We start from the raw sequence: 23586 nt of genomic DNA on the forward strand, positions 1-23586 counted from the left end.
TTTCTTTCTTTCTTTCTTTCTTTCTTTCTTTCTTTCTTTCTTTCTTTCTTTCTTTCTAATCTTCAAGTGCCACTAAAGTTACAGTAAATATTGTTGGATTTAAAACTTACCCAAAGAATCTGGGACTATTTCATCTGGAGAAAGAAGTACGTGTGACGTCTCTTCTGTCCTTTCTGCCAGGTTATCTCCTTGAAGCCTAAATAATTAAAGATGGTCATTGAAACCTCAAATAGTGTTGAATTGTGAAATGTGAACTATATACTACGAGGACATCGCTTCTAAACTTAAAATCAGACTTGCTTCCTCACAAGGGAATTAAAGTTTTACTAAAGCATTTGTCATGCAGTGTTTTTGCTTTTCTAACCTTTAAGGATAAGTCTTTCATCATCTTTTCTCCTGTGTTCATGGCAAGATTAGTGTAGGCAGAATCTGCTTTTTTTCTCAGCCTCACCGGAGGAAGGTTTGTAAGCAAAGGTTTTCACTGAAACTACAACGGGGAAGTGAGTGGAAGAAGAGCAAGAGTCCCACACAGAGTACTCTCCTGGCCTCTGGGTCCAGGGGCAGAAGAGGGTTTCTACATAGCGGCTTATCAAACACAGTTCTCCACATTAACCAAACTTGAGCTTAAAGGCCTGCACATCAAGGTAAGCCTCAACACTGGCAGTGAAGATTCCTAATATGTATGACTGCCCGGGGTTCTCCAAGACGCTGGGTCTTCAGGAAGGGAAGACCCATGGATACTTTCAGGGCAATATATTTCTGAGCTTCTGTGTGCACCTTGCTGTAGTGAGACTAGCAATACCTAATTCAAACAGTCTGGATTTATATTATACTATGAAAGCACTCTATCAGAAGAGTGCTTATCCACCATTGTTGGAACCCTGTCCTAAGAATAAGGTCTGCTAATGTTGGAGGACAATATATCAAATGATCCAGAGATTGGAAGTTTCTATCAGTGCCTCACTTTTTTCTTGCATTGAGCTACAGGCAAGTGCCCTCACGGGAGACTATTAATAAAGGCATAACAAATAGCATTACTATTTTTAAAAATACAAACTTAAGTACAATTCACACCTGCACCATGCTCAAAAGTTCAACCTTTCAACTATTTTACATCTTTGCTTTTATATACCACAGTGGAATCACAAAATAATTTGCATTTTACTTTTGCAATTTAAAGCATATATGTATGACTCTTTATGTTTTGTGTAATTATAAATATTATAAATTATATTTTCATTTTTATTCAGTTTAAATTTTGTACATTTTTGTATATAGTACACATTAATACTCACATATTACCTTTTTTACACAAAACCGTATTTACTGTATTACATAAGCTAATTAAAGAATTATCAAGGGTAATTTCCTGAGAGTCATAACACTTTTTGATCAAATATATGTGAATTTACATTTTTTGATTGACTTTACTTTGAATGAAGGTTTTAAATTTTACTTTGAAAGAGCAGCATCACTTTTAAATGAATGATTTAACTACATGTCAATTCTGCCCAATTATTTCTTCTTATTTTGTTGATTTCCAATATTAGAGTAAATACTTTACTAATCTACAATATCAAATATTCTTTTCTGCATTTTCTTTATCTAGCACCATTTCATCAAAGTTTCAAAGAGAGAAAGTATGTAGAAACAAATGATATGAAAGGTATAAGTAAAATTTATCATTCAAAATTGGCAATGAACGTCAACACATCTAGGTATCTCGATTTAGGTATCTCAAAAAACCTAAATGGAAAATAAACATCCAACAAAGGCAGAAAGAAACAAAAAATAAAAACTAAGTTGTAATTTTTTTTTGCTTATTGAAAGCTTCCATAAAAATATTTAGTATTTATTAACATACTCCGTAATAAGCCTAATGTTGTAGAGATGTAAATAAATTACAAATGACCCTGATTTCACAGACTTCAATTTAGCTGAGTCGAAAAGATAAATGGCCATGCAAACAACCCAACAAACTGGGTGGCCTTGGAGCTGGCTCATCTTTGTCCAAACGCTGCCCTCCAGATACCTTAAGAGGTGGATTTACCGTGATTTGGCAGCAATTGCATTGTGGAATGCTTCACAGCCCTGCTATCCTTGAGCGCTCTGCCAATGTTTCCCGAGCTGTAATCCACACAGCACTACTTCTGTAAGAGGTTAATAGGCACTATGCAAACAAGGGTTATGTGGGCAAGTCCGGGAAATACAGTCTTAATAAAAGTTCAATCTGTTTTTTCTTTACACTACAAGAGTTTTACTTATACTCCCAAGTCTTTTCTCTGCTTTCTAAAACCTTTTCCATATGAAACACTCTTCTGCATTCTCAGTCCCTAAACAAAATGCTTCCTGCTCCTTCTTGTCATCATCAAAACCCTTTTGTCTTCTCAGAACATTACATCCCTTTTTTTCCTCTAAGACCATGACAGCGCCTCCTCTCCAAAGGAGGCTGCCTAATCCCTTGACCTCAGATAACACAGAATTTGAAATATTAACCTTCCTTCTTTCTCCCTGTAAAGACTTTGCTCAGACTCAAACTTTTCTTCTTCAACTCAAGTCACTATTATCTTGAATGCTTTTCATGTTCTTGTGTATCTACCCACTAATTTCAAATCCCTAATTTCAAATCTGGAGATCTTTCCTTCTACTTCACCTTCCCTAGCCCAAGGACAGACAACCCCACATTGGTCCGTATCAGCAATATTTAAATCCAATGTTCTGTTTTCTAACGACAAACTCGCCTCTTTTAGGCTCTTTTACAAACTTGCTATCCTTCACACTTTCTCTTCAATCAAATACAGGTCTCCAGTTTCTATTTTCTCCGAGGTATCTGGCCTCTCCTGACTCCAGTTCTGCGCTACGCAGCTGGGACTTGTGGTCCTCAGTTCCCATGAACCTACATCCTCCTGTCATTACTGACCAACCAGACCCTAATTTTGTATTAATCCATCATTTTCCTACACATGTGCACCTAGGGCAATGCTGGAGAAAATCGGACACTCTAGAATTGGTGAGTTACAAGTCAATGGTCCCCAACTTTAAACTTGGTCTTCCATTCCTTTCAAAATCTTTACAAAACTATAACCTCTTTTTTAGGTCACCTAGAAAAACTGTATGTTAAGGAATAAAGATCTGCTACTCTCCCTCACACAGCACCTACAGAATTACCTTCACCCCAACCAGTATTTACCACTTTGCCAATTCACAAAGGGTGAGGGGCTCTCTCTCTTGTGTAAGGCTTAGACCATCCACTTAGACTGGTGATTTGAATCCCATCAACTCATCTCTCTCTTGGACCTTAATTTATTTTATCCACTACAATTGATTCTGTTCATCTCCACTGTTCATTTCCCACAGCATAGAAGCAAGCTCATTTGTCTTTCAGCCTCAAAAAACAAACAAACACAAAACAAAATCCCTCCCATAGTTATCCCAAACATTTAACAGCTGCTTTTTCTTGGTCATCCTTCTTTGAGCCAACCTCCCTAAATATTCTTCATTCAGTGTCTTTGCTTCCACCGTTTTCATTCATCCCTCAACTTATTTTAATTTGGTTTGTGTCTCTACCATTCTGAAATGAAATGACTCTCTAACCTTCTAATTGTCATATAAAACAGGAGCTTTTCACACCTTGTTTTTATTTAACTTTCAACTGTACTTTGTATGAACACTCTTTTCCCACTCTTTTTTACACCACCTCCCTGAATCAGCTCGTCTACTCATGGTTTTAGCCACAGAGAGATCACTATTTTTCAAATCTTTATCTAGAATCCTCAGCTCAAATTTTTGTAAGGACATTTTACTTGGATGCACCATGAGCATCTCAAAGGCAACATATCCAAAAGCAAACTAATTTTCATCATCACCCTGTTTTGCATCCCACATGGCTAATCGGTTGCAGTGTTGCTAATTACACCTCCTAAGGAGATGTCCTGAATCCATCACTTCTTTATACATTACTATAATATTGTTGCTTATTTTGATTTACCTAGATTATTATATCATGTCTTCACAGATAGTCATACTTAGAAACTGGCCCTCCAAAAATACATTTTCCATATGGCTACCAGCATACTCAAAACAAATCCAACCATATTTCTCTAATGATTTAAGTATTTTAGTGCAAGAGATCTTAACGTTAGTATTTTTAGAGGGTTTGTGGGCAGGTTTTATGAGAATCACAATAATTTACAAGAAATGGAATGAAAAGTTTTTGGCAGATGTGCTCTTTTTGGACAGGGGGACAATAACTTCAACCAGATTTTCAAAATAATCCTTGGCTCAAAAAAGTTTAAGAACTACCATTTTTACTGGATTTTCATCACCTGCAAGATGAGTTATGGCTTCCTTATCAAGTCATTTGAGTTTCTCTATCACACAACTCCTACCTATCTCTGCAAATTCTTCTTTTGTTTTATACTCCATAAACACCACTGCTTTTACTTTTTTGCAGATGTTTTTATTAAGTATCTGTGTTATTATATAATTATCTCTGATGTGACTTACTTTTCCCCATTTTACTTTTGGCTTAATCCTACTTTTTCATTCTAGATTCTTATCTTTTCAGAAGCTTTTCTTCCAGAAGTCTTAGCACCTATGCACATCTTTACCATGGCTTTTTATTTACTATATTTTAATTGTCTGTTCAGATGTCTGTTTGTCAATAAATTCCAAGTCTTAAAGGCAGGAATTTTATTTTCCTGTCCCTAACACCTAGCTTAGGTTGAACTTGATACATTGTAAGCTGTAAAAGTTATTTCTTAACTAGTGATTAGTTCACCTTGGAGATAATGACAGGAAGATAGAGCTCACCCTATATATATGAGGAATTTTCTACAGAATATGATAATAGAGTTATATTTTCTTGAAAAGAGGTAAAAATACCCTGTGTATATTTAGGGTTAAGCAGTTCTTAGCCTAGTTAACCCTAATGCAGAGCATGAGACAGAGGCTTATGTGCAAGTGTTTGTATGATCTGGGCGGCAGGACTGAAGGACATGGGAGTAAAACACAAAAGGAGAGAAAGCCAATATAAGGATGGGTTATTGAGCCAGCCCCTGTATAGGCAGCTTCTGCATAATCCCACAAGAATTCTGAGGATTCTTATGAAACGTGTCCATTTGAAGTATGAGAGGGTAAAGAATTTATCCATAGGTTCCTGGTCAAGGGTGGTCTATGAGCTTTGATAACCCTGAACTTTTAAACTGCACATAACTTGGTTGTGAGTGATCCTCACTCGCCATCCCAAGGCAGGAAATAAGACATAAAAGATACTAGCGAAAATGAGATGCTGAGGGTTACACCTGCACAAAGCTGGCTGCCACAATTAGAAACATGTGCAGATACAGTTGCTAATAAGAGGTATTTGAAATGGCATACAAGTGGGGCAGATAACGACAGTAAATGTGTTTGGGTTTAAGATAAATCAACCAGATTTAATTTTATATTGACCACTGAGACCTGACTGAAGGAAAGGCTATTATAAATATAAGTAAACTCTTTCTCCAAGTTTGTGAGTCAACAATCAGCTTCCATTGAGTCAGTCTTAGCAGTGAACTAAGCCATGAAAAAGAGCATCCTCAGAGACTGTTGTAATGCCTATCACAGAGCCTATCATGGTACCACATGTATATGATCAATAGATATTTGTTAAGTATATGTTATCAAAAAGTTCCTGGGTCTTATAAGGTAGACTTAAGAACAATGTACCAGTCAATAGAAAGAAGATTGAAGCTCATTCAGGAGATTGGTAGGTACCGTATTGGTTCAAATTTTGCTTGTTTGGGGATGTTTTGAGATTTGGCTGATCCCAATGTCTAATTCTATAAGAAGAAGCAAGGAAACCAAAAATGGGGCCAAGTAGCAGTCCAGTCCCAGTCCAAAATGGTCAGTAGAAACACACTCCTCCCAGCCATTTCCATTCAGATGAGGAAGTTTTGAATAGTGTAAGCAGTGGGAGAAGAGAGATGATTAGTGCCACTTCTTTTTAATACTTAAAAAAATCCAAAACACTCAAAAAGGAGACATATTTTCCTTTCCTTTAAATCTCTGGTATTGTCAATCCGATTGAACTATGTGATGTGAGGAGAGAAGGTTCAAATAAGTGAATTCTTACTTTTTCATTTTGGCCTAGAAGACCTTCAAATTCATGAGCACTCATCCTTCTGTTTTTATTTTATCATGCAACATATTATATATTTTAATCTTTCCTGAATACTTTCTGGAAGAAAGCAGTATCTAACTAGAATGGACACTTATTAAATGTTTCTTTGAACCAAATTGAATACACTATGGTATGCATGATATTAAGTGCCAAGCTAACAGTTCTGGCCTATATATATAGTTCAGAGGAAATGATAAAAAAAAATCAGGATTAACTGAAGAAACATTAATGGAATAGGTGGTACTTGAACTGAGCTTTGAAAAAGCAAAAGTTTGATTAGGTAAAGAGAGAGAGAGAGAGAGACAGAGAGACAGAGAGAGAGAGAGAAGTGTTCCAGATAAAGAGCAGTGAGATAATAGACTATGTTTACTTTGGAAAAAGAAGGGCCCTTCGGGGATGGGAAGGAAGGTAATAAAGTAAATAATGACAGAGAGAGAACACCAAGTATAAAAACAACTGACTGATTGCTTCAGTGAGAGAAGTATTTTGAGAGCAACAAACAGCACATCTAGGTTATAAAATGGATTCACATGAGATCTTGCACACCAAACAGGAGAAATTAGACAACATAGTAGGAAACCTTTGAAAGTTTTGATTATATGCCTAATATGACCAAAGCTGCACTGACAAAATAATATTCATCTTTGGACTGGTGAAATCTAAAAGACCATTTGGGAAAGGACTGCAATAATCCCAAAGCAGAAGATCAACAGCATGAAGTAAGGAGGGTCTATGAGAGTGCCAGGTACTGGGGGGGTGGGGTGAAGCAGCAAACATGGCCAACCAAATTCCCATCCTCATGAAGCTTTCATTCTACTGACTAAAGATGATGGATAAACAAGTGAAATACACAGAATCAAGTGTTGGTAAGAAATCTGGTTCAAAATGGGGGATGTAAAAGTAAAGCCAGAAAAGAAAAAAATAAATAAATAAAGCCAGGAAGGCATGTAGAGAAGGTCTGGAGAAAGAGTACTATACAATTTTATATTGTGTGTCAAGGAAAGGAAAGGCCTCACTTGTGAGTAATATTTGACCCAAAATTTGAAGAGGTCAGGGAGTAAGCAAATAGATGTCTGGGAAAGAGCATCACAGGGAGAGGAAATAATACACACAAATGTCCTGAGGCCAAGGACTGAAGCAGAGTGAAGGAGGAGGGGATTAGGAGGATATGTTGACAGAGGGGAATAGCGGGAGCTGGATGGAGTAGGACTTTCTACTGTGTCATCTAGAACGTTGATGCTGAAATATCTAGTCCTCTTCCATGATGAAAGTGGAAGCCAGTGGGAAGCAGAGTGATGTGATCAGACGTACACTTTGAGAAGGATGTGCTCGGTTGAGCATAGACTGTAGGGGAGAAGCATGAAAGCAGAGAAATTCTTGAGGAGCCTATTCCACCAATTTTGTTGAGAGTTGAGCTTCCCCAAGGGCGGCAATAGTGGAGATGGTAAGAAGTGGACTGATTGTGGATAAATTCTATAGCGGGAGCCAATGGAGTACATGATAAATTAGGTGTGTGTGTGTGTGTGTGTGTGTGTGTGTGTGTGTGTGAGAGAGAGAGAGAGAGAGAGAGAGAGAGAGAGAGAGAGAGAAAGAAAGAGAGAGAAGTATAAACAATGTCATTTTTCTGTCCTGAGCAACTGAAATCATCATGTCACCATTTGCCGAGTTAAGGAAAACTGAGGGGAAAGCAAACTTGGTGGGGATTAAGTGGAATTTCATCAGGGACATGGTAAGTTTAAAATGCATTTTAGACACGGAGGTAGAGGTGTAGAGAGGTGGCTGGATATCCATGTGGAGATGCTGAAAAGACTGGATGGAGCTGTGGAGGGAGGCTTGCCCTTTCTGGATTCTAAAACCTCTACAGAGAACTTCAGACTATGATATACTGCTAGTTAGGGCAGCTGTTTTGAAGAATAAGATACTCTGTTTCACTAGAAAATAAATAACATATCATAATAAATGTCAGTTGGAGCAAGTGAACCACAATAAACAGTTTTAGTTTTAAAAACTTTTGAACCATTTTCTTTAAACGGCTAGAAATTAACTTATCTTCCCCTTCCAAAGTCTGCTTTTAATTCACAAAGCCTCTTTCATAATATCAGTCATTGAGTTATTTCTAAGTCTCCTTGTGAGTGTTAATACTCCGTTTTAGGATACCAGTATGTTTCTCCAGGATTATTTTTTGAGAAAAATTCTAACAACTTATTGTCACTCACTCAATTTTGAAGTCTTAAAAAAGCCAAAATTGTCATCAACACCAAAAATTTATTGGAGAGCTTCAAAGACAAAGCTCTCCACTGAGCCCTGAGCCCGCAATCTGGCATAAGACCTGCATGGTATTTGCACGATCTAAATCCTTTGCAAGCAAGCTTTCCTGAAGTCAGAGATCAGGCCTGAAACTGCTGACACTATGGGGACACTATGGCGTATTCATTTACATTTGCGCCCCTTCGAAATAGCTATGTAATTTAAATGGCATTTATCTGAATTCACTAAACACTTATTTTAATTCTTTTCCTATCCTAGAGTGGCTGCTCTATGGAACTTTCCTGCCCTCACTCAGCCCCAGTTCCGGGAATAATTCAGGAAATTATCTGGACGTTCTTCCTCCCACACTCCTTTCCAAACCCACTGACACCACCTCAGCCTCTCCCTCCCCTGGCCATTCTCGTTTGACCCTCTGGTGAATGTCTGCTCACTTTGACTCTGGCCCTTTCATGTCATCTCTCAGATTCCTTAGCAGCATTCTGTGTACCCTCAACACAGATCCACCTTCCAGAGCCTCCAGCAAATCCTACTTCCAGCACCTCGATTTCCCTTCTTATTTTAGCATATTCATTTTAAAAATCTTCCTTCCAGCATTCATCTATTGTTGTTGAGGTCACCTGAAGATAAGTAACAATGCATCAAGATGAAGCAACTTTTTCCTAAGAGCAGAATGGAATAGAATAACCTCCTCCTTCACCAGAGGGCTTTCCTTGAATATTGGTTTTTAAATTCTCTCCCTCATTCGCAAGTGTGTCTGATCATGAACCTCTGAAATATAGTGATTGATGGTAACACAGAGATAAAAAGCCACTCTCTTTCCTGCTAAATTTTCCTTTTAACTTCCTATCTCCTGAGAGTGAGATATGGGCCTGCAAACTATCTGTAACTCTCTAATGAAAATCATCCTTCTCTCCTGCAGGGCCCCTTGCAGACATATAGCTGCCATAGGTGGCCTCTTATCTGGGCTGCTAATTACTCTCCTGGCAGAGGCTTAAGAATTTTAAAGCTAAATCTAAGGAAAGCACACACGGAAAAAGATGTTTTGTTTTCAATCTCTTCTGCTTTATCTCAGCTCAAAGGTAAAACTGTCAACACAAAGTAAGGTAGGGAAGATCAGGCATGGAGCAGGACTGATTCTTAGCACGCTTTAGGACCAAGGCAGATATGACCAGAACGTGGGCCACTGACTCACATACCTTGGCCAGATGATTACGTGCACAAAGGACGACACTTGTGGCATTCCAACCTTCCTGAATCTGAGGTGGCCATGAGAAAGGATTCAGATCAAATTGCCAGACTGCGTGGAGCTAAAGAAACTTCAAGAGAAAGCAGCCAAACACAGAATGCCTGAGCTAGAGGCAGCCCTGGGCATCAAAATCCTCAAGCTTCCTCCAGCAAAGCATCATGTACATTTTTAACCTGATTTCATGTCGATAATCTGGCAAAGTGGAGGTGTCCTTTCAGCGTCTGCCATCATTCTTAGAGAGGACCCTTTTAAAAATCTATCTAAATAGAAATAGGTGCTTACTTGACATTGTAGACCAGTGGTTCTCAATTTTTAGTATACATTAGAATCCCTTAGAGGACATAAAACACTGATTGCTGGGATCCGCCCATAGAGTTTCTGCTTCAGAAGGTCTGGCATTATAGCCCAAGGATTTGCATTTCTACTAAATTCCCAGGTAATGCTGACACTCATGGCCAGGGAAGTGCCTCTGTAGTGCCTCCTTTTTTCACAGCTGTGCAAGGAGATGGATTTTTCCCATCCATTCTCATGGCGGTCATAGTATGTTGCCATGACTAGAACACCAAAAATAGAGATCTACCAGAGGATGTTAGTATTTTCTTTCTGTAAATTGCTAAGTATTGACTTTTTTAGCTGACCTCTAAATTTTATTCCCAAGTATGTATGATTCCATCTCAATGGGTTAAAAATCTGAGTCAGATTCCTCTTGAGCTCAGGATGCTGTGTACTTAGCCTAACTCAGAGAACTGCCAGGTCAGCAGGCATCTGGCTCAGGAGCAGCTGTAAGAGGTCTTTTTAAAGTGCTGATTTCTAACAGGTTGAAAAATGGGATTGTGTGGGGAGCCAAAACACCCTTTTGGAAAACTGCCAAAACTTTTGTTCCTTCCTTAGCCATTCCTTCCTTTAATCAGGGACCCCTTACGGTACTAAAACAGAAGGCTGCCTCACATATGTACCTGATAGAAGACCACCCTTCTTTCCCAGATCCCCTGGAAGCATCTGTGAGATTGCTGAGTCCTTCTCTATGTAGCCATTCTCTCTCCCATTCTCTGGTAGTTAAAAACAAACTCAACACTGTCAGACTTTTTCATGCTATAGCACTGAGAGAGATAATGTGTTTTGCTGCCTTAGTCAGATGGCTTATGTTCCTTTCTTTGCTTTTCCCGTTACACAAAATTTGGAATAATTGGAATTCAGTTGCGGTAACTAGCAGAATTATGAGGTATACTGAAATTCCCAACTCATGAGTGGTATTACTTTATATCAGAGAGAGGTAATGTTTTAGTAGGGCTCTATCTGCTGATGGCAACTGAGAAAACACTGCCAGTGATGTGCAGTATCACAACCTGAGAAATTGCTAGTAGTCATGGAACCAGCATTAAGGAATGAACCAGGGGCTGCCTCATAGCAATCCTTCTTGATAATGTTGTACATTTTGGGGAGGAGGAAATAAAGGAAGTCCTAGCAAACCCTACCAAGTTCCATCTACTTAGGAGGGTTGGTGGAAAGAGGACAGGGAAAATCTGAGAAGATTCACTTGGAAATCTGAAACCACTGTGTATTGAGGTTATAGCCTAAGAAAGGTGAGCTTAGAGAACTTCTACATCAAACAGAAAGGCTGTACCAACTGGGGATTTTATGATCTGACTTCCCCATAAAGGTAACTCTCCATGTTCCAATAAAGGACAGTAGAATACAAGACATTTAAACATACAAACACGGTTCCCCTTTCCTCCATGCTTTAATGTAGCACTGATGCACCCACAACAGGCAATAAACAATCACTAATTGAGTCAGTCTTACTTTAGCACTGTCTCCAAGTTTGAGATCTTTTCTATGTTTTAAGCCTGTTGTGGGACAGAAAGCTTGGCTTAAGTTTGTTTTTAGCATAACCCTGTGAAATAAATATAACCTTCGATAATAAATGTTTTTCAAATGACTCAATATTAAGCTGCCATATTTATTAGTATTTGGGCAGCATAATAAAATTTTCTGACAAGCAAGTTGGTGATCTGGCAAACAAGATCCATTTAGAAAATGTTAAGTATGTGGCGTCCTTGAAGAGATTAGAACAGAAAAGATAAAGGCATTCTTTTATTAACAATCTTTTTAAAATTCTTAGGAAGGAACAACACTGAATACAAACGTCTGCATAATTGGAAAAGCCAATAAGGAATAAATATACTAGGAAAATTCATCTTCTGACATAATAGTCTACAAGAAGAAATACATTCAGTGACTTACTAGGGAATATAAATACTGCTTTGTAAAATATAACTATCTTAGTCTAGAATTTATTTTTTCCAATGTGCATATCGATTGATCTCTTGCAATGATCACCGAATTTGTTTATAGTGCATTGATATCAAAATTATTGGCTTTTCTTTTGGAGAATTTCATGCTCTGGTTTGAGCACTAATGTTTGTAATTGAAAATAAATACATACTCTAAAAATTTTGACTTTTATTCTGAAATGTCATCAGAAAATTCAGAATTTAATGACAGTATTCTTTGTTTTTTTTTCAACGTTTATTTATTTTTGGGACAGAGAGAGACAGAGCATGAACGGGGGAGGGGCAGAGAGAGAGGGAGACACAGAATCGGAAACAGGCTCCAGGCTCTGAGCCATCAGCCCAGAGCCCGACGCGGGGCTCGAACTCACGGACCGCGAGATCATGACCTGGCTGAAGTCGGACGCTTAACCGACTGCGCCACCCAGGCGCCCCCAGTATTCTTTGTTTTAACAGTAATAATGTCTCTAGTCTGATTTGATTCTAAAATATTTATTTTATATTAGTAAGGCTAATTAACTGTTCAGTGATTATGGAACTAATTAATAAAAGATACTAATAGAGATAAAATTAATATAATTATACATTTGATATGACTTATGCAGGCCATTCAGGAATTGTGACCCAATTATAAAGATAATTAGCATAACAAATAATTGAAAGTAATTGCAATTTCAATTTTACTACAAAGTGTCTAGGGAGGTCTAGCATGTCAAGCAAGTGAATAAATAAGAATCTTTCAGATATAGATAATGATTTGAAATATAATTTTTCACTTTTGTTCCTATTTCTTACATAAGATACCCCATCTTTTGTCACTATGGAAACAAAAATGAGGAAAAAAAATAGGAAGAGTCATTTAAATCAATCTTCCCATATTATGACAACAAATTTGAAAATTATGTCTATTTGAAAATTATGTCTAATTCCGGGGTGCCTGGGTGGCTCAGTCAGTTAAGCAGCGGACTTCGGCTAAGGTCATGATCTTGCGGTCTGTGAGTTTGAGCCCCGCGTCGGGCTCTGTGCTGACAGCTCAGAGCCTGGAGCCTGTTTCAGATTCTGTGTCTCCCTCTCTCTGACCCTCCCCTGTTCATGCGCTGTCTCTCCCTGTCTCAAAAATAAATAAAAACGTTAAAAAAAAAAGAAAGAAAACTATGTCTAATTCCAAAATAGGACCAACAACTTTGCTTTAAAACTAGGAGGCAGCACTATATAGTAGCAAGAATTGGGTCTTTCAAGTGTGAGCAGGATTAAAATCATTAAAAAGTGTATTTAAGCAAGACTACATGTTAGAATGCCTTCAAAATTTACCATTTTCACATTATGCTTGGTATTCATGGTTGTATATATATGCATTACATATAAACACTAAGGAATTACATAACTATAACCATTTCATCCAGAGAGGCAGCATTTAGACAAGAATCCTTTCTCAACCAATCATCATATATCAAATCACTTGAATAACATGTTTTTATCATATGTCATTCTGTCAAACACCTTGTTTTAATGTTCCGAAAGGAAAAAATGCCAAATGCACTTAAGACCTATTCTTATTTTCCTAAGATTTTTTAAGGCATCTGCTTTTCTTACATAATTAATTTGGTGATGAAACAGTTGCTATCCTATGTCCAAAAGTATAGCCCTTAGGAAATACCCAGTAAAATAAAACAAACAAACAAAACTTTAGTTAGGGGCACTTAAAAAATCAGGCTTATAAAAATTGGAATTTCAGGGCCATCTACTTAGGAAATGAGTAGATGTTTGGGGATATTGCTTGTATTGAGGGAGATTATTCATTTCAACAACAAAATAGCATCTTCTACATCGCAACATTCCTCCACTCTTGTGGTTGCCTCTTCCCAATTTGTACTTCCTTCCTAAATGAATGTTAAAAGTCATCGACAGCAGCGTGGGAGCTGTAACACGTCCAGTATGCAAGTCGCTGGGAATTAACTTGCTCAATGTCGCTCAGCAAGTAAGTAGCAAAACTAGGACACTGTTAGACTCTGAGGTTCAAGGCCTTAACTACACACTGTTCTTGTTTTCACAGGCTCAACTAATAAGATGAAACATTATTTCATTGAATCAATTATCAAATCATAGCAACTCAATCTGAAAATAAGGGTTCATGACCTCATCACCACCTCCTAATACCATCACCTGGAGGGGTAGGATTCAACATATGAATTTTGAGGAGACACAAACATTCAACTAGAGCATCTAAATATTCTTTTGACAAGCTAATATTTATGCGAAGAAACTTAAATAGAATTTGAACTTTAAATAAACTCACTAACAGCTGGAAAGAAGGCCCCTGATATGAAGCACTGTTATAACTAGAATCAAGATACCCATAAAATTCATGATGCTTGTAGGGTCTTCATTCTACAAGAGCAACTAAATAATTTTATCTTAAAACATAGCTAGAAAACAGATATCTAAATAACTGACATCTCAGTTTGAAGTTATTACTACATTGGTTCTACATTTCTAATATAACATCTAAGTCACAAAGCTCATAACCTACAAAAACAGGATAAGTATTTCATCTGAATAACATGGGCAAAAATTTATGTCTGCTCTATTTGTACTTTTGTAACCTGACAAGCAGGTTTTCAATTTCTTATAAATAACATTCCTGAGTCCACCCCCTTAGCCTTTTATCCCCAAAATGGACCTAGGTAGTACAATAAATTATTTGAAAAATATGCCTAATTCCAAAATTGGACCAACAGTTTGATTGCTTTAAAACTAGGAGGCAGCACTATATAGTAGCAAGAATTGGGGCTTTCAAATCTCAGCAAGGTTAAAATTCCACCTGTCCTACTTACCAGCCTTTTGACCTCAAGCAGTTGACTGAGTCCCTTTGAACTTCTGCAAAATAAGGCTAAAAAGCACGCACTTGGAGGAGGTGTTTGTGGGGATCAGAAATCTTTCCGAATGCCTCAAGTGGCGGATGGTACAGAGCTGGTACTTCGTATCAACCATAGCTTCAAAATGCTATTGGAGCAAGGGATACCTTGCGTTGGAAGCAATTTCCAAATCCATGATTCAATGTACATATTTGTTTTAATATTACATATGAGGCCATTGAATTGATCAATTTGGCTGAATTCATTCACAGGGAACTTAGACTGCATTGATCATCTGTTCTAGCACTTTACAGACAAAGGAGGTTTGAGTCTTAGCTATTTGGTAAATGTCAGTTCTGATTCTGAACTGCTACATCCTTTATGTGTCCCTCCCCACCTTTTTTCCTGACCATTGCGCTTGGAGAATTTAACAGGCTATTGAATTTAATCTGAACTCTTTATGCCTCTGAACTCTTCATGTTAACTGCAATGAAAGTGATAGTGAGGAGCTCTGGCTGTGGAAAATAAAATAAATAAAGGATAGAGTGGAAAGTTTGGGATAACAATAGATTCACACATTAAATATATGTGTATTCATTCATGGACTCTCTCACCACTTCCATTATTAGAGATCATTTTCATCCAGAAAAGTGTTTACTACGTCACTTACATAGCACCTTAGTTTCAAAAGGCTATAATAATAAAACGACTGGTACAAATTACTGAATTTTTGAGATTTACTAAAATAAGATATTTGATAAGTATATATTTACATAAATGATCATATTCTCATTTTAACTGTTGTATTTCAATAGCATACACAGTTAATGCGATATAGTAAATAATACATAACAAGAGTAATTACTCTAAACTGTTATCACTTATTTTGCTGAATTCAACATTAACACTGTTTTCCTTTATCATATGAATTTTTAATTTTCTTTTTTTTTTTTTTTTTTTACAAACAGGCTATAATGCTTCCTTTTTTTCTAAAATTCTTCCAGAAAGGTAAACAAAATTGGATAAGCATTTTAAAGAAATAAACTCGATTTGCACATTTAGTGTTTCTTATTACTATTAGTTATACATTAAAGGCTAACTATTCCGCTAATTTAAAAATCATTCTCAGAAATCACATATAATGCCACAGACTAAAGTTGGCCAATCAGACAGAATCAGTTCCACCTGTTCAAGTCTAAACTTAACAGTAGAAAGATGTAATGACGATTCACGACTTTGGAGAAAGAAGAATGGCAAGGTATCTAAATGGTTATCTCTTACTTAGAACAATATGCTCCTCTATAGAGCATATGAATATTTTTTACAACTTCAATTTTTTTTGCAATGCCAATACCTACCCAAACTGGCCCCTAAATCCTAGTTATGTCTATCAAAAATTGTCTTTCTGTGATGTGGAGTCATTTTACAGAGAACGTATTTAGGCCCTCTCCAATGTTCTTCCTCTTCTTGACTGGTAATCTTGTGTTTTATTTTTGCCATGAAGCAGACATATCCCAGGCCAACAGTGACACACATTGATTCTCAGAAGAAAACCCCATCACGCTCTATTTTTATGAGCTCATTGAACATTTTAAAATAAACAAATATTTGGTTGGTCCCACGGAACTTCATTCAGATGGTGAAAGAAACAGGAAGTAGAAACAAATGAAATAAAGCAGATGAAAGAAGCAGAGAAATAAACAAAGTCCTCCTCCTTTGGATGTTACACATAATGCTTACTGTTTTTATGGGGATTTTTTTAGTTTGCTTTAAAAAGTCAATTTAAAGACATTAGCCAACCTTTATTTTATTTTTTTCTCAATATATGAAATTTATTGTCAAATTGGTTTCCATACAACACCCAGTGCTCATCCCAAAAGGTGCTCTCCTCAATACCCATCACTCACCCTCCCCTCCCTCCCATCCCCCATCAACCCTCAGTTTGTTCTCAGTTTTTAACAGTCTCAGGCTTTGGCTCTCTCCCACTCTAACCTCTTTTTTTTTTTTCCTTCCCCTCCCCCATGGGTTTCTGTTAAGTTTCTCAAGATCCACATAAGAGTGAAACCATATGGTATCTGTCTTTCTCTGTATGATTAGCCAACCTTTAAAACAGTCCTGAAGGTAAGCAGAGTGGCACTCCATGTCTGCACCTGCTATCTGCAAGTAACACGGACTATAGCTACACTCAGCCACTTGCTGTCTTGTACAAATGTCTCTGTGCACTTCTAATGCTTATTGATTATTTTCATAATTTGAATGTGAAAAGTTTCCCCAAAGCTGGGTATGGAAAAATAATATCCATAACATCTTTTTTTATGGTTGTAGAACTACCATCTATTTTTTTCTTGTAATAGTTCAAAAAGCTATGTATAGATTCTGATTTTGCACTACAATAAAAACTTAAAAGCTGTTGGGAGATACATTTTCTTTCTGAAGCTGAAACCTCTTTCCAGATTGATCAAATATGTCATTTTGATCTCTACCCATGTTTTAAACTTGTATATGTCACAGTGTTTTGCTTCTTTGTTTCTCTTTCTGTTTAGTATCAAGAGGAGCAAAGCAAAACAGCCTTAGAGCCCCTTAGAGCACTGGAGTCCTAGTGCTAAGTCTACCTAACATAACTGGGCCACTGAACCTAGTCAGGAGATTATGAAAGACAAGACAGAAGAGACGCCTGCTGACTAGGGAGAACGGCAGTGTACTGTCTATACAGAAGCTTCACCGTCATGAATGGTGCCAAGGCAGTCAGATCATACCGTCTATCTGGGAGGCACGATTGCTCAGTGAATGGAGGTAGGCAGGCTATCAAGCTCATGTTACTTGTCCTCAACAATGAAAAGCATCTTTCTCAATTCTTTGGGGAGGCAGAAACCCATCCCAGTGTTGGGAAAAGGGGACCCAAATGGACAGCGTCCTGAGATGATAATTCACCTTGAAGTAAAGCTCCATCACTCCAACTAGTGTTTTGCGTCTCTTCCTGGGAATTCTAAAAGACCTTGCCGATCCACGAAGCCTCACACCTGGTCGGACTGGAGGAACTGGCTCGGCAAGCGATAGGTGTACGAATTCAAGCTCGTTCAGAGCTCTAATCAGAGCTGAGGAAGATGGCTACAATACTGCCTCAGTCCGTTCAGGCTGTTATAATAAACTACCACCAACTCATGGCTTACAAACAACAGAAATGTACTTCTCACAGTTCTGAAGGCTCTGCCTACCAGGTCATCCTATTGTCCGCAGACCTTCCACTAGAGAGTTATTTAGCATCTGTTTCTATTTCAAGCAATCAAGCACTCACACTTGCTGGGAGTCAGGCCTTCTCATTTTTCTACCGCTCCAGTTGTTCCAACTGTCCTTAAGTTGAAGCAAAGCCTGTGTGTCCTTTAGTTTATTGCCAGTACTGCTTTTTTGGAGGGACAAAAATAAGTATATTTTTTCTTCCATGGGACTGCCCTTCAAATATGCATAGCTCCATTTATTCTTTTCCAATATAAACTCCCTAAATCCACCTATTTTCTTGAACCATTGAACCGAGGAAAATTTTACATTTCTCCTGTGTTGGATAACTTGGTATTTAGATCTAAAGGCAGTTTTTAGTGGAGGTTTAAAAATTTTTTTTTAAATAAAATCATGCATTTTTGAGACTAAATATAGTTTTGTACTGACGTGGAAAAAAATGGGTGTCTTTTATATAAATTTATACTATAAAATAAAGGCATATAAGGGCCTTCTTTGATTATCTAATATCAAGATTATTATTTTCTAGAATTTCTGAACTTTCCATTATTTCTAAATTATTAGGTAACTCCTACCTAAAATTTCTGCTTTGCATTGTTAAATGTTTCATAAGGGCATTTCATTTTCTCTCCTGGTTTTATTTTGCTGAATTAAAGCTGTTAGAAAGGGATTTGATTTCGTGTCTTTATGAAGCCTCTTTCAAAGTGTGCTTGTTGATCAGTTGTGATAGAGTAATTCAGGTTCCTTTATCCTAAGCAGAAACATTTACCCTGGACAGCGTTCTTTTCAGTCACCTATTTATCCCCTAGTAATTAGAATATTGGCTTATTTTTTTTTTTAATTTTTTTTTCAACGTTTATTTATTTTTGGGACAGAGAGAGACAGAGCATGAACGGGCGAGGGGCAGAGAGAGAGGGAGACACAGAATCGGAAACAGGCTCCAGGCTCTGAGCCATCAGCCCAGAGCCTGACGCGGGGCTCGAACTCCCGGACCGCGAGATCGTGACCTGGCCGAAGTCGGACGCTTAACCGACTGCGCCACCCAGGCTCCCCAGAATATTGGCTTATTTTTAAGCACCTATTCACATATTAGGATAATTGGCTAAAATATTAGTGTAAATGTTTTTCATTAGTAATAAAAATAGATTAGGGATGCCTGGTGGCTCAGTCAGTTAAGCGTCCGACTCTTGGTTTTGGCTCAGGTTTGTGAGTTCGAGCCCTGCATCAGGCTCCGTGCTGGTGGTGCAAAGCCTGTTTGAGATTTTCTCTCCTCATCTCCCCCACTCATGCTCTCTCTCTCTCTCTCTCTCTCTCTCAAAATAAATAAATAAACTTAAAAAAAATTTAAAAAAAGGAAAACAACTTATTTAAAATAATTAAAATAAAAAAAATGACTTAAAGTGGGTCCAGAACAATGAACAGTATTAGGCCAGTTTTGAATCATAGTCATTGAAGTATTTATCACATTTGGCTCATGAGACCGCATCCTAGATGAAGTCTTATTTTTTTCTTTAGTTAGTACCATGGTTCCTTGAACAAGGTAGGCATTCAAAAAATGTTGATTAAGTTTAGCCAAGTTGCTACAAAAACAGCTGCTCCCGGACCTGACGCAGCAGGAAAACCTGGTACAGAAGAGAAAACAATTCTATAACCACTGAGATAATAACTGAACTGTTGACATTAATCATCTGTTTAATGAGTCTTTCCTAAAATTAAGGATTTGAAAATTAAGGCAGGGGATATCTAATTTGGGCAACTTTGGTTCTTACCTAATTTGATTCATTTTATTTTATTTTATTTTATTTTATTTATCTTATTTTATTTATTTTTTATTTTTTTATGTTTTATTTTTGAAAGAGAGAGAGAAAGAGGAAGAACGAGTGGGAGGGAAGGAGCAGAGAGAGAGGGAAACACAGAATCTGAAGCAGGCTCTAGGTTCTGAGCTCTCAGCCCAACACAGGGCTCAAACTCACAAACCGTGAGATCATGACCTGAGCCAAAGTCACATGCTTAACCAGACTGAGCCACCCAGGTGCCCCTCATTTGATTCATTTTAAAAAAAGAAAGTAAAAAATATTTCCACAAAGTTGTTTTTTTTTTTAATTTTACTTTTAAGGCATAAAATCATTTGGTAAACATTAAGAAATACACATATTTTGATGGAACAAAGGGATTATAAGATTTTTAGTTATTTTATTATATACATGCTACTTAATAAGCTAATAAAACAAATAAGGAAGACAAAATTCACTTGATTTATTTGCAAGGAAAATTAATCATATTTTGGCTCTGAGAGGCTTCTTAGATCTTGTGATAACTATCACTATGAGTTTTGTGAGATCTGTTCTTTCACAGTTAAAACTATTCCTTTTTACATGCAAAAATAAATCTTGAAACAAATGAGCAGCAAATTAACATAAATGATAGTGGTATAGCAACCCCTACCACAAATAATAGATGTATTTTATTTTATTTTCTTCATTAAAATTTTATTAAAGCTTAGTGGGTTGTTGTTTTTGTTTTTGTTTTTGTTGTTGTTGTTGTTGTTTTAACAGGTAAAAGTTCACAGCTCAATTTAGGGGAAGGTAGAGATATTTCTCATAAACTCCTGTCCCCACAAGTGTGCAGCCTCCCCGTGATCAACATCCCCCACAAAAGTGATACATTAATAAAACTGATGAGCCAACACTGACACATCATACTCACCCAGAGTCCATAGTTTACAATAGGGTTCACTCTTGGTGTTGCCCATGAGTATGGGCAATATATGTATAATGACATGTATCCATTATTATGGTATCATACAAAAACTTTGCACTGAGTTAATATCCTCTGTGGTTCGCCTATTCATTCCTTCCAGTCCACCTCGCCCGTGGCAACCACTGATCTTTTCATTGTCTCCATAGTTTTGTCTTTTCCATAATGTCATACAGTTGGAATCATACAGCGTTTAGTCTTTCAGAATGTCTCCTTTCACTTTGCAATAGGCATTTAAGTTTTGTCCATGCCTTTGGCAGCATGATAGCTCATTTCTTTTTTAACACTAAATCATATTCCATTGTCTAGTTGTACCACAGTTTATCTATCCATTCACCTACTAAAGAACATCTTGGTTGCTTCCAAATTTTGGCAATTATGAAAAAAGCTCTTATAAACATCCATTCACAAGTTTATGTGTGAACATAAATTTTCAACTCATCTGGGGAAATACTAAGGTGCACAATTGCTGGATTATATGGTAAGACTGTTTACTTATGTAAGAAGTCACCAAACTATCTTCCAAGGTCGCCACACGATGCTGCATTTCCACCATCAATGAATGAGAGTTCCTGTTGCTCCAAATCCTTGTCAGCATTTGGTGTTCAGTGTTCCAGATTTTGGCCCTTTTTAATAGGTAGGTAATTGTATATTGCTGTTTTAATTTGCATTTCCCTAATAACATCTGCTCTGGAGTATTTTTCTTTCTTTTTTTTTAAGATTATTTATTTTGAGAGACAGAGAGACAGCACATGCAAGTGTGAGTGGAGGAGGAGCAGAGAGAGGGAGAGAGAATCCCAAATAGCACAGAACCTAATGCAGGACTTGTTCTCACGACTGTGAGATCATGACCTGAGCTGAAATCAAGAGTTGGATGCTTAAAAAAAAAAAAAAAAAAAAAAAAAAAAAAAAAAGAGTTGGATGTTTAACCGACTGAGCCACCCAGGCACCCCTGGAGCATTTTTCATATGCTTATTTGCCACTGGTGTATCTTCTTTAGTGAAATGTCTGTTAAAGTCTTTGGACCATTTTTTAATACAGTTATTTGTGTTCTTATTGTTGAGATTTAATAGTTCTTTGTGTATTTTGGATAGTAGTTCTTTATTGGATATGCCTTAGCAAGTATTTACTCTGGCTTGTCTTCTCTGTGGCTTGCCTTCTCTGTCTCTTGGCATTGTCTTCCATGGAGCAGAAGTTTTTAATTTTAATGAAGTCCCGTTTATCAGTTATTTCTTTCATGGACGGTATTTTTGTGTTGTACCTAAAAAGGCATCATTTTACCCAAGGTCATCTAGGTTTTCTTCCTTGTTATCTTCTAGGAGTTTTATGGTTTTGCACCTTACATTCAGCTCTATGATTCATTCTGAGTTAATTTTTGTGATGGGTTTAAGGTCCGTGTCTAAACTTGTTTTCTGCAGGTTGATGTCCAGTTGTTCCAATACCATTTGTGGAAAATCATCTTGCTCCATTTTATTACCTTTACTCCTTTGTCAAAGATCAGTTAACTATAGTCATATGGGTCTACTTTTGGGTTCTCCATTCTGCTCCATTGATCTCTTTGTGCTTTCACCAATGCCACTAGACTTATGGTTAAGCCTTGAGGTAGATTACTGTCAGTCCTCCAACTTTATATTTCTTTCTCAATATTGTGTTGGCCACTCTGTATCTTTTGCTTCTCCATGTAAACTTTAGAATCAGTTTGTAGAAATCCACAAAGAACCTGCTGGGATTTTGACTGAGACTACAATTGAATCTATAGATTAAGTTGGGAAGAACTGACATCTTGATAATATTGAGCCTCCCCATTCATGAACATGGAATACCTCTCCATTTAGTTAGGTCTTTAATTTCATTCATCAGAGTTTTGCAGTTCTCCTGATATAGATCTTATACATATTTTGTTAGATTTATACCTAAGTATTTCATTTTGGGGGGTGAAGATGTAAATGATATTATGTATTTAATTTCAATTTTCACTTGTTTATCACTATTATTTAGGAAAGCAATTGACATTCGTATACCAATCTGTATCCTACAACCTTGCTATAATTGCTTATTTGTTCCAGGAGATTTTCTCAGTTGTTTCACATATTTTACATAGATGATCATGTCAGTATGAACAGACAGTCTTATTTCTTCCTTCCCAATTGGTATACCTTTTATTTCCTTTCCTTATTACATTAGCTAGAACTTGAAGCACAGTGTTGAAAAGGACTGATGATAGAGAACATGTTTGCCTTGTACCTAATCTTGGTGGAAAAGCTTTGAGTTTCTCAGATTAAGTGTGACTTTAGCTGTAAGTTTTGTTTTTGTAGATATTCTTTCTCAAGTTGAGGAATTTCACCTCTATTTCTAGTTTACTGAGAGTTTTTATCATGAATGGGTGTTGGATTTTATCAAATGCTTTTCTGAATCCCTTGATTTGGTCATGAGATTTTTCATTTTTAGTCTGTTGATGTGATTAATTGTGTTGATTGATTTTTGAAGGTTGAACCCAGCTTTACACATCCAGGACAGATCTTACCTGGTCATGGTTTATAATTTTTTTGATACATTGTTGTGTAATGCCCGAAGTTTCAAAACCTCCCACAAAAGTCCACCAGAGTCGTAAGTCAAAGCCAAGCGGCAAGGGTCGTTTATTGCAGGTTCGAACCTGGTCCCCTGCGCACTCGTCGCCGGTGATGCAAGAGGCCTCGATCAGGGTTGGTACAGCGTTTTTATAGACAGGGACAAACAGCACAGGGGAGGTTTCAAATTATGAGGGGCCTGATT

General features: G+C 37.2%; 1 protein-coding gene across 1 annotated transcript in view; it reads right to left on the reverse strand.

The window, feature by feature from the left end:
- CUNH8orf34 (chromosome unknown C8orf34 homolog) overlaps positions 1-23586 on the reverse strand; it is a 412431-nt gene that overhangs the window by 94608 nt on the left and 294237 nt on the right. The window contains 1 exon segment of the mRNA XM_040487647.1: positions 111-196. Within this exon segment, the coding sequence (XP_040343581.1) occupies positions 111-196 (86 nt within the window).

The sequence above is a fragment of the Herpailurus yagouaroundi genome, unplaced genomic scaffold, assembly GCF_014898765.1.
Source record: "Herpailurus yagouaroundi ecotype Mexico unplaced genomic scaffold, PumYag 165, whole genome shotgun sequence".
In the NCBI taxonomy this organism is placed as follows: Eukaryota; Metazoa; Chordata; class Mammalia; order Carnivora; family Felidae; genus Herpailurus; species Herpailurus yagouaroundi.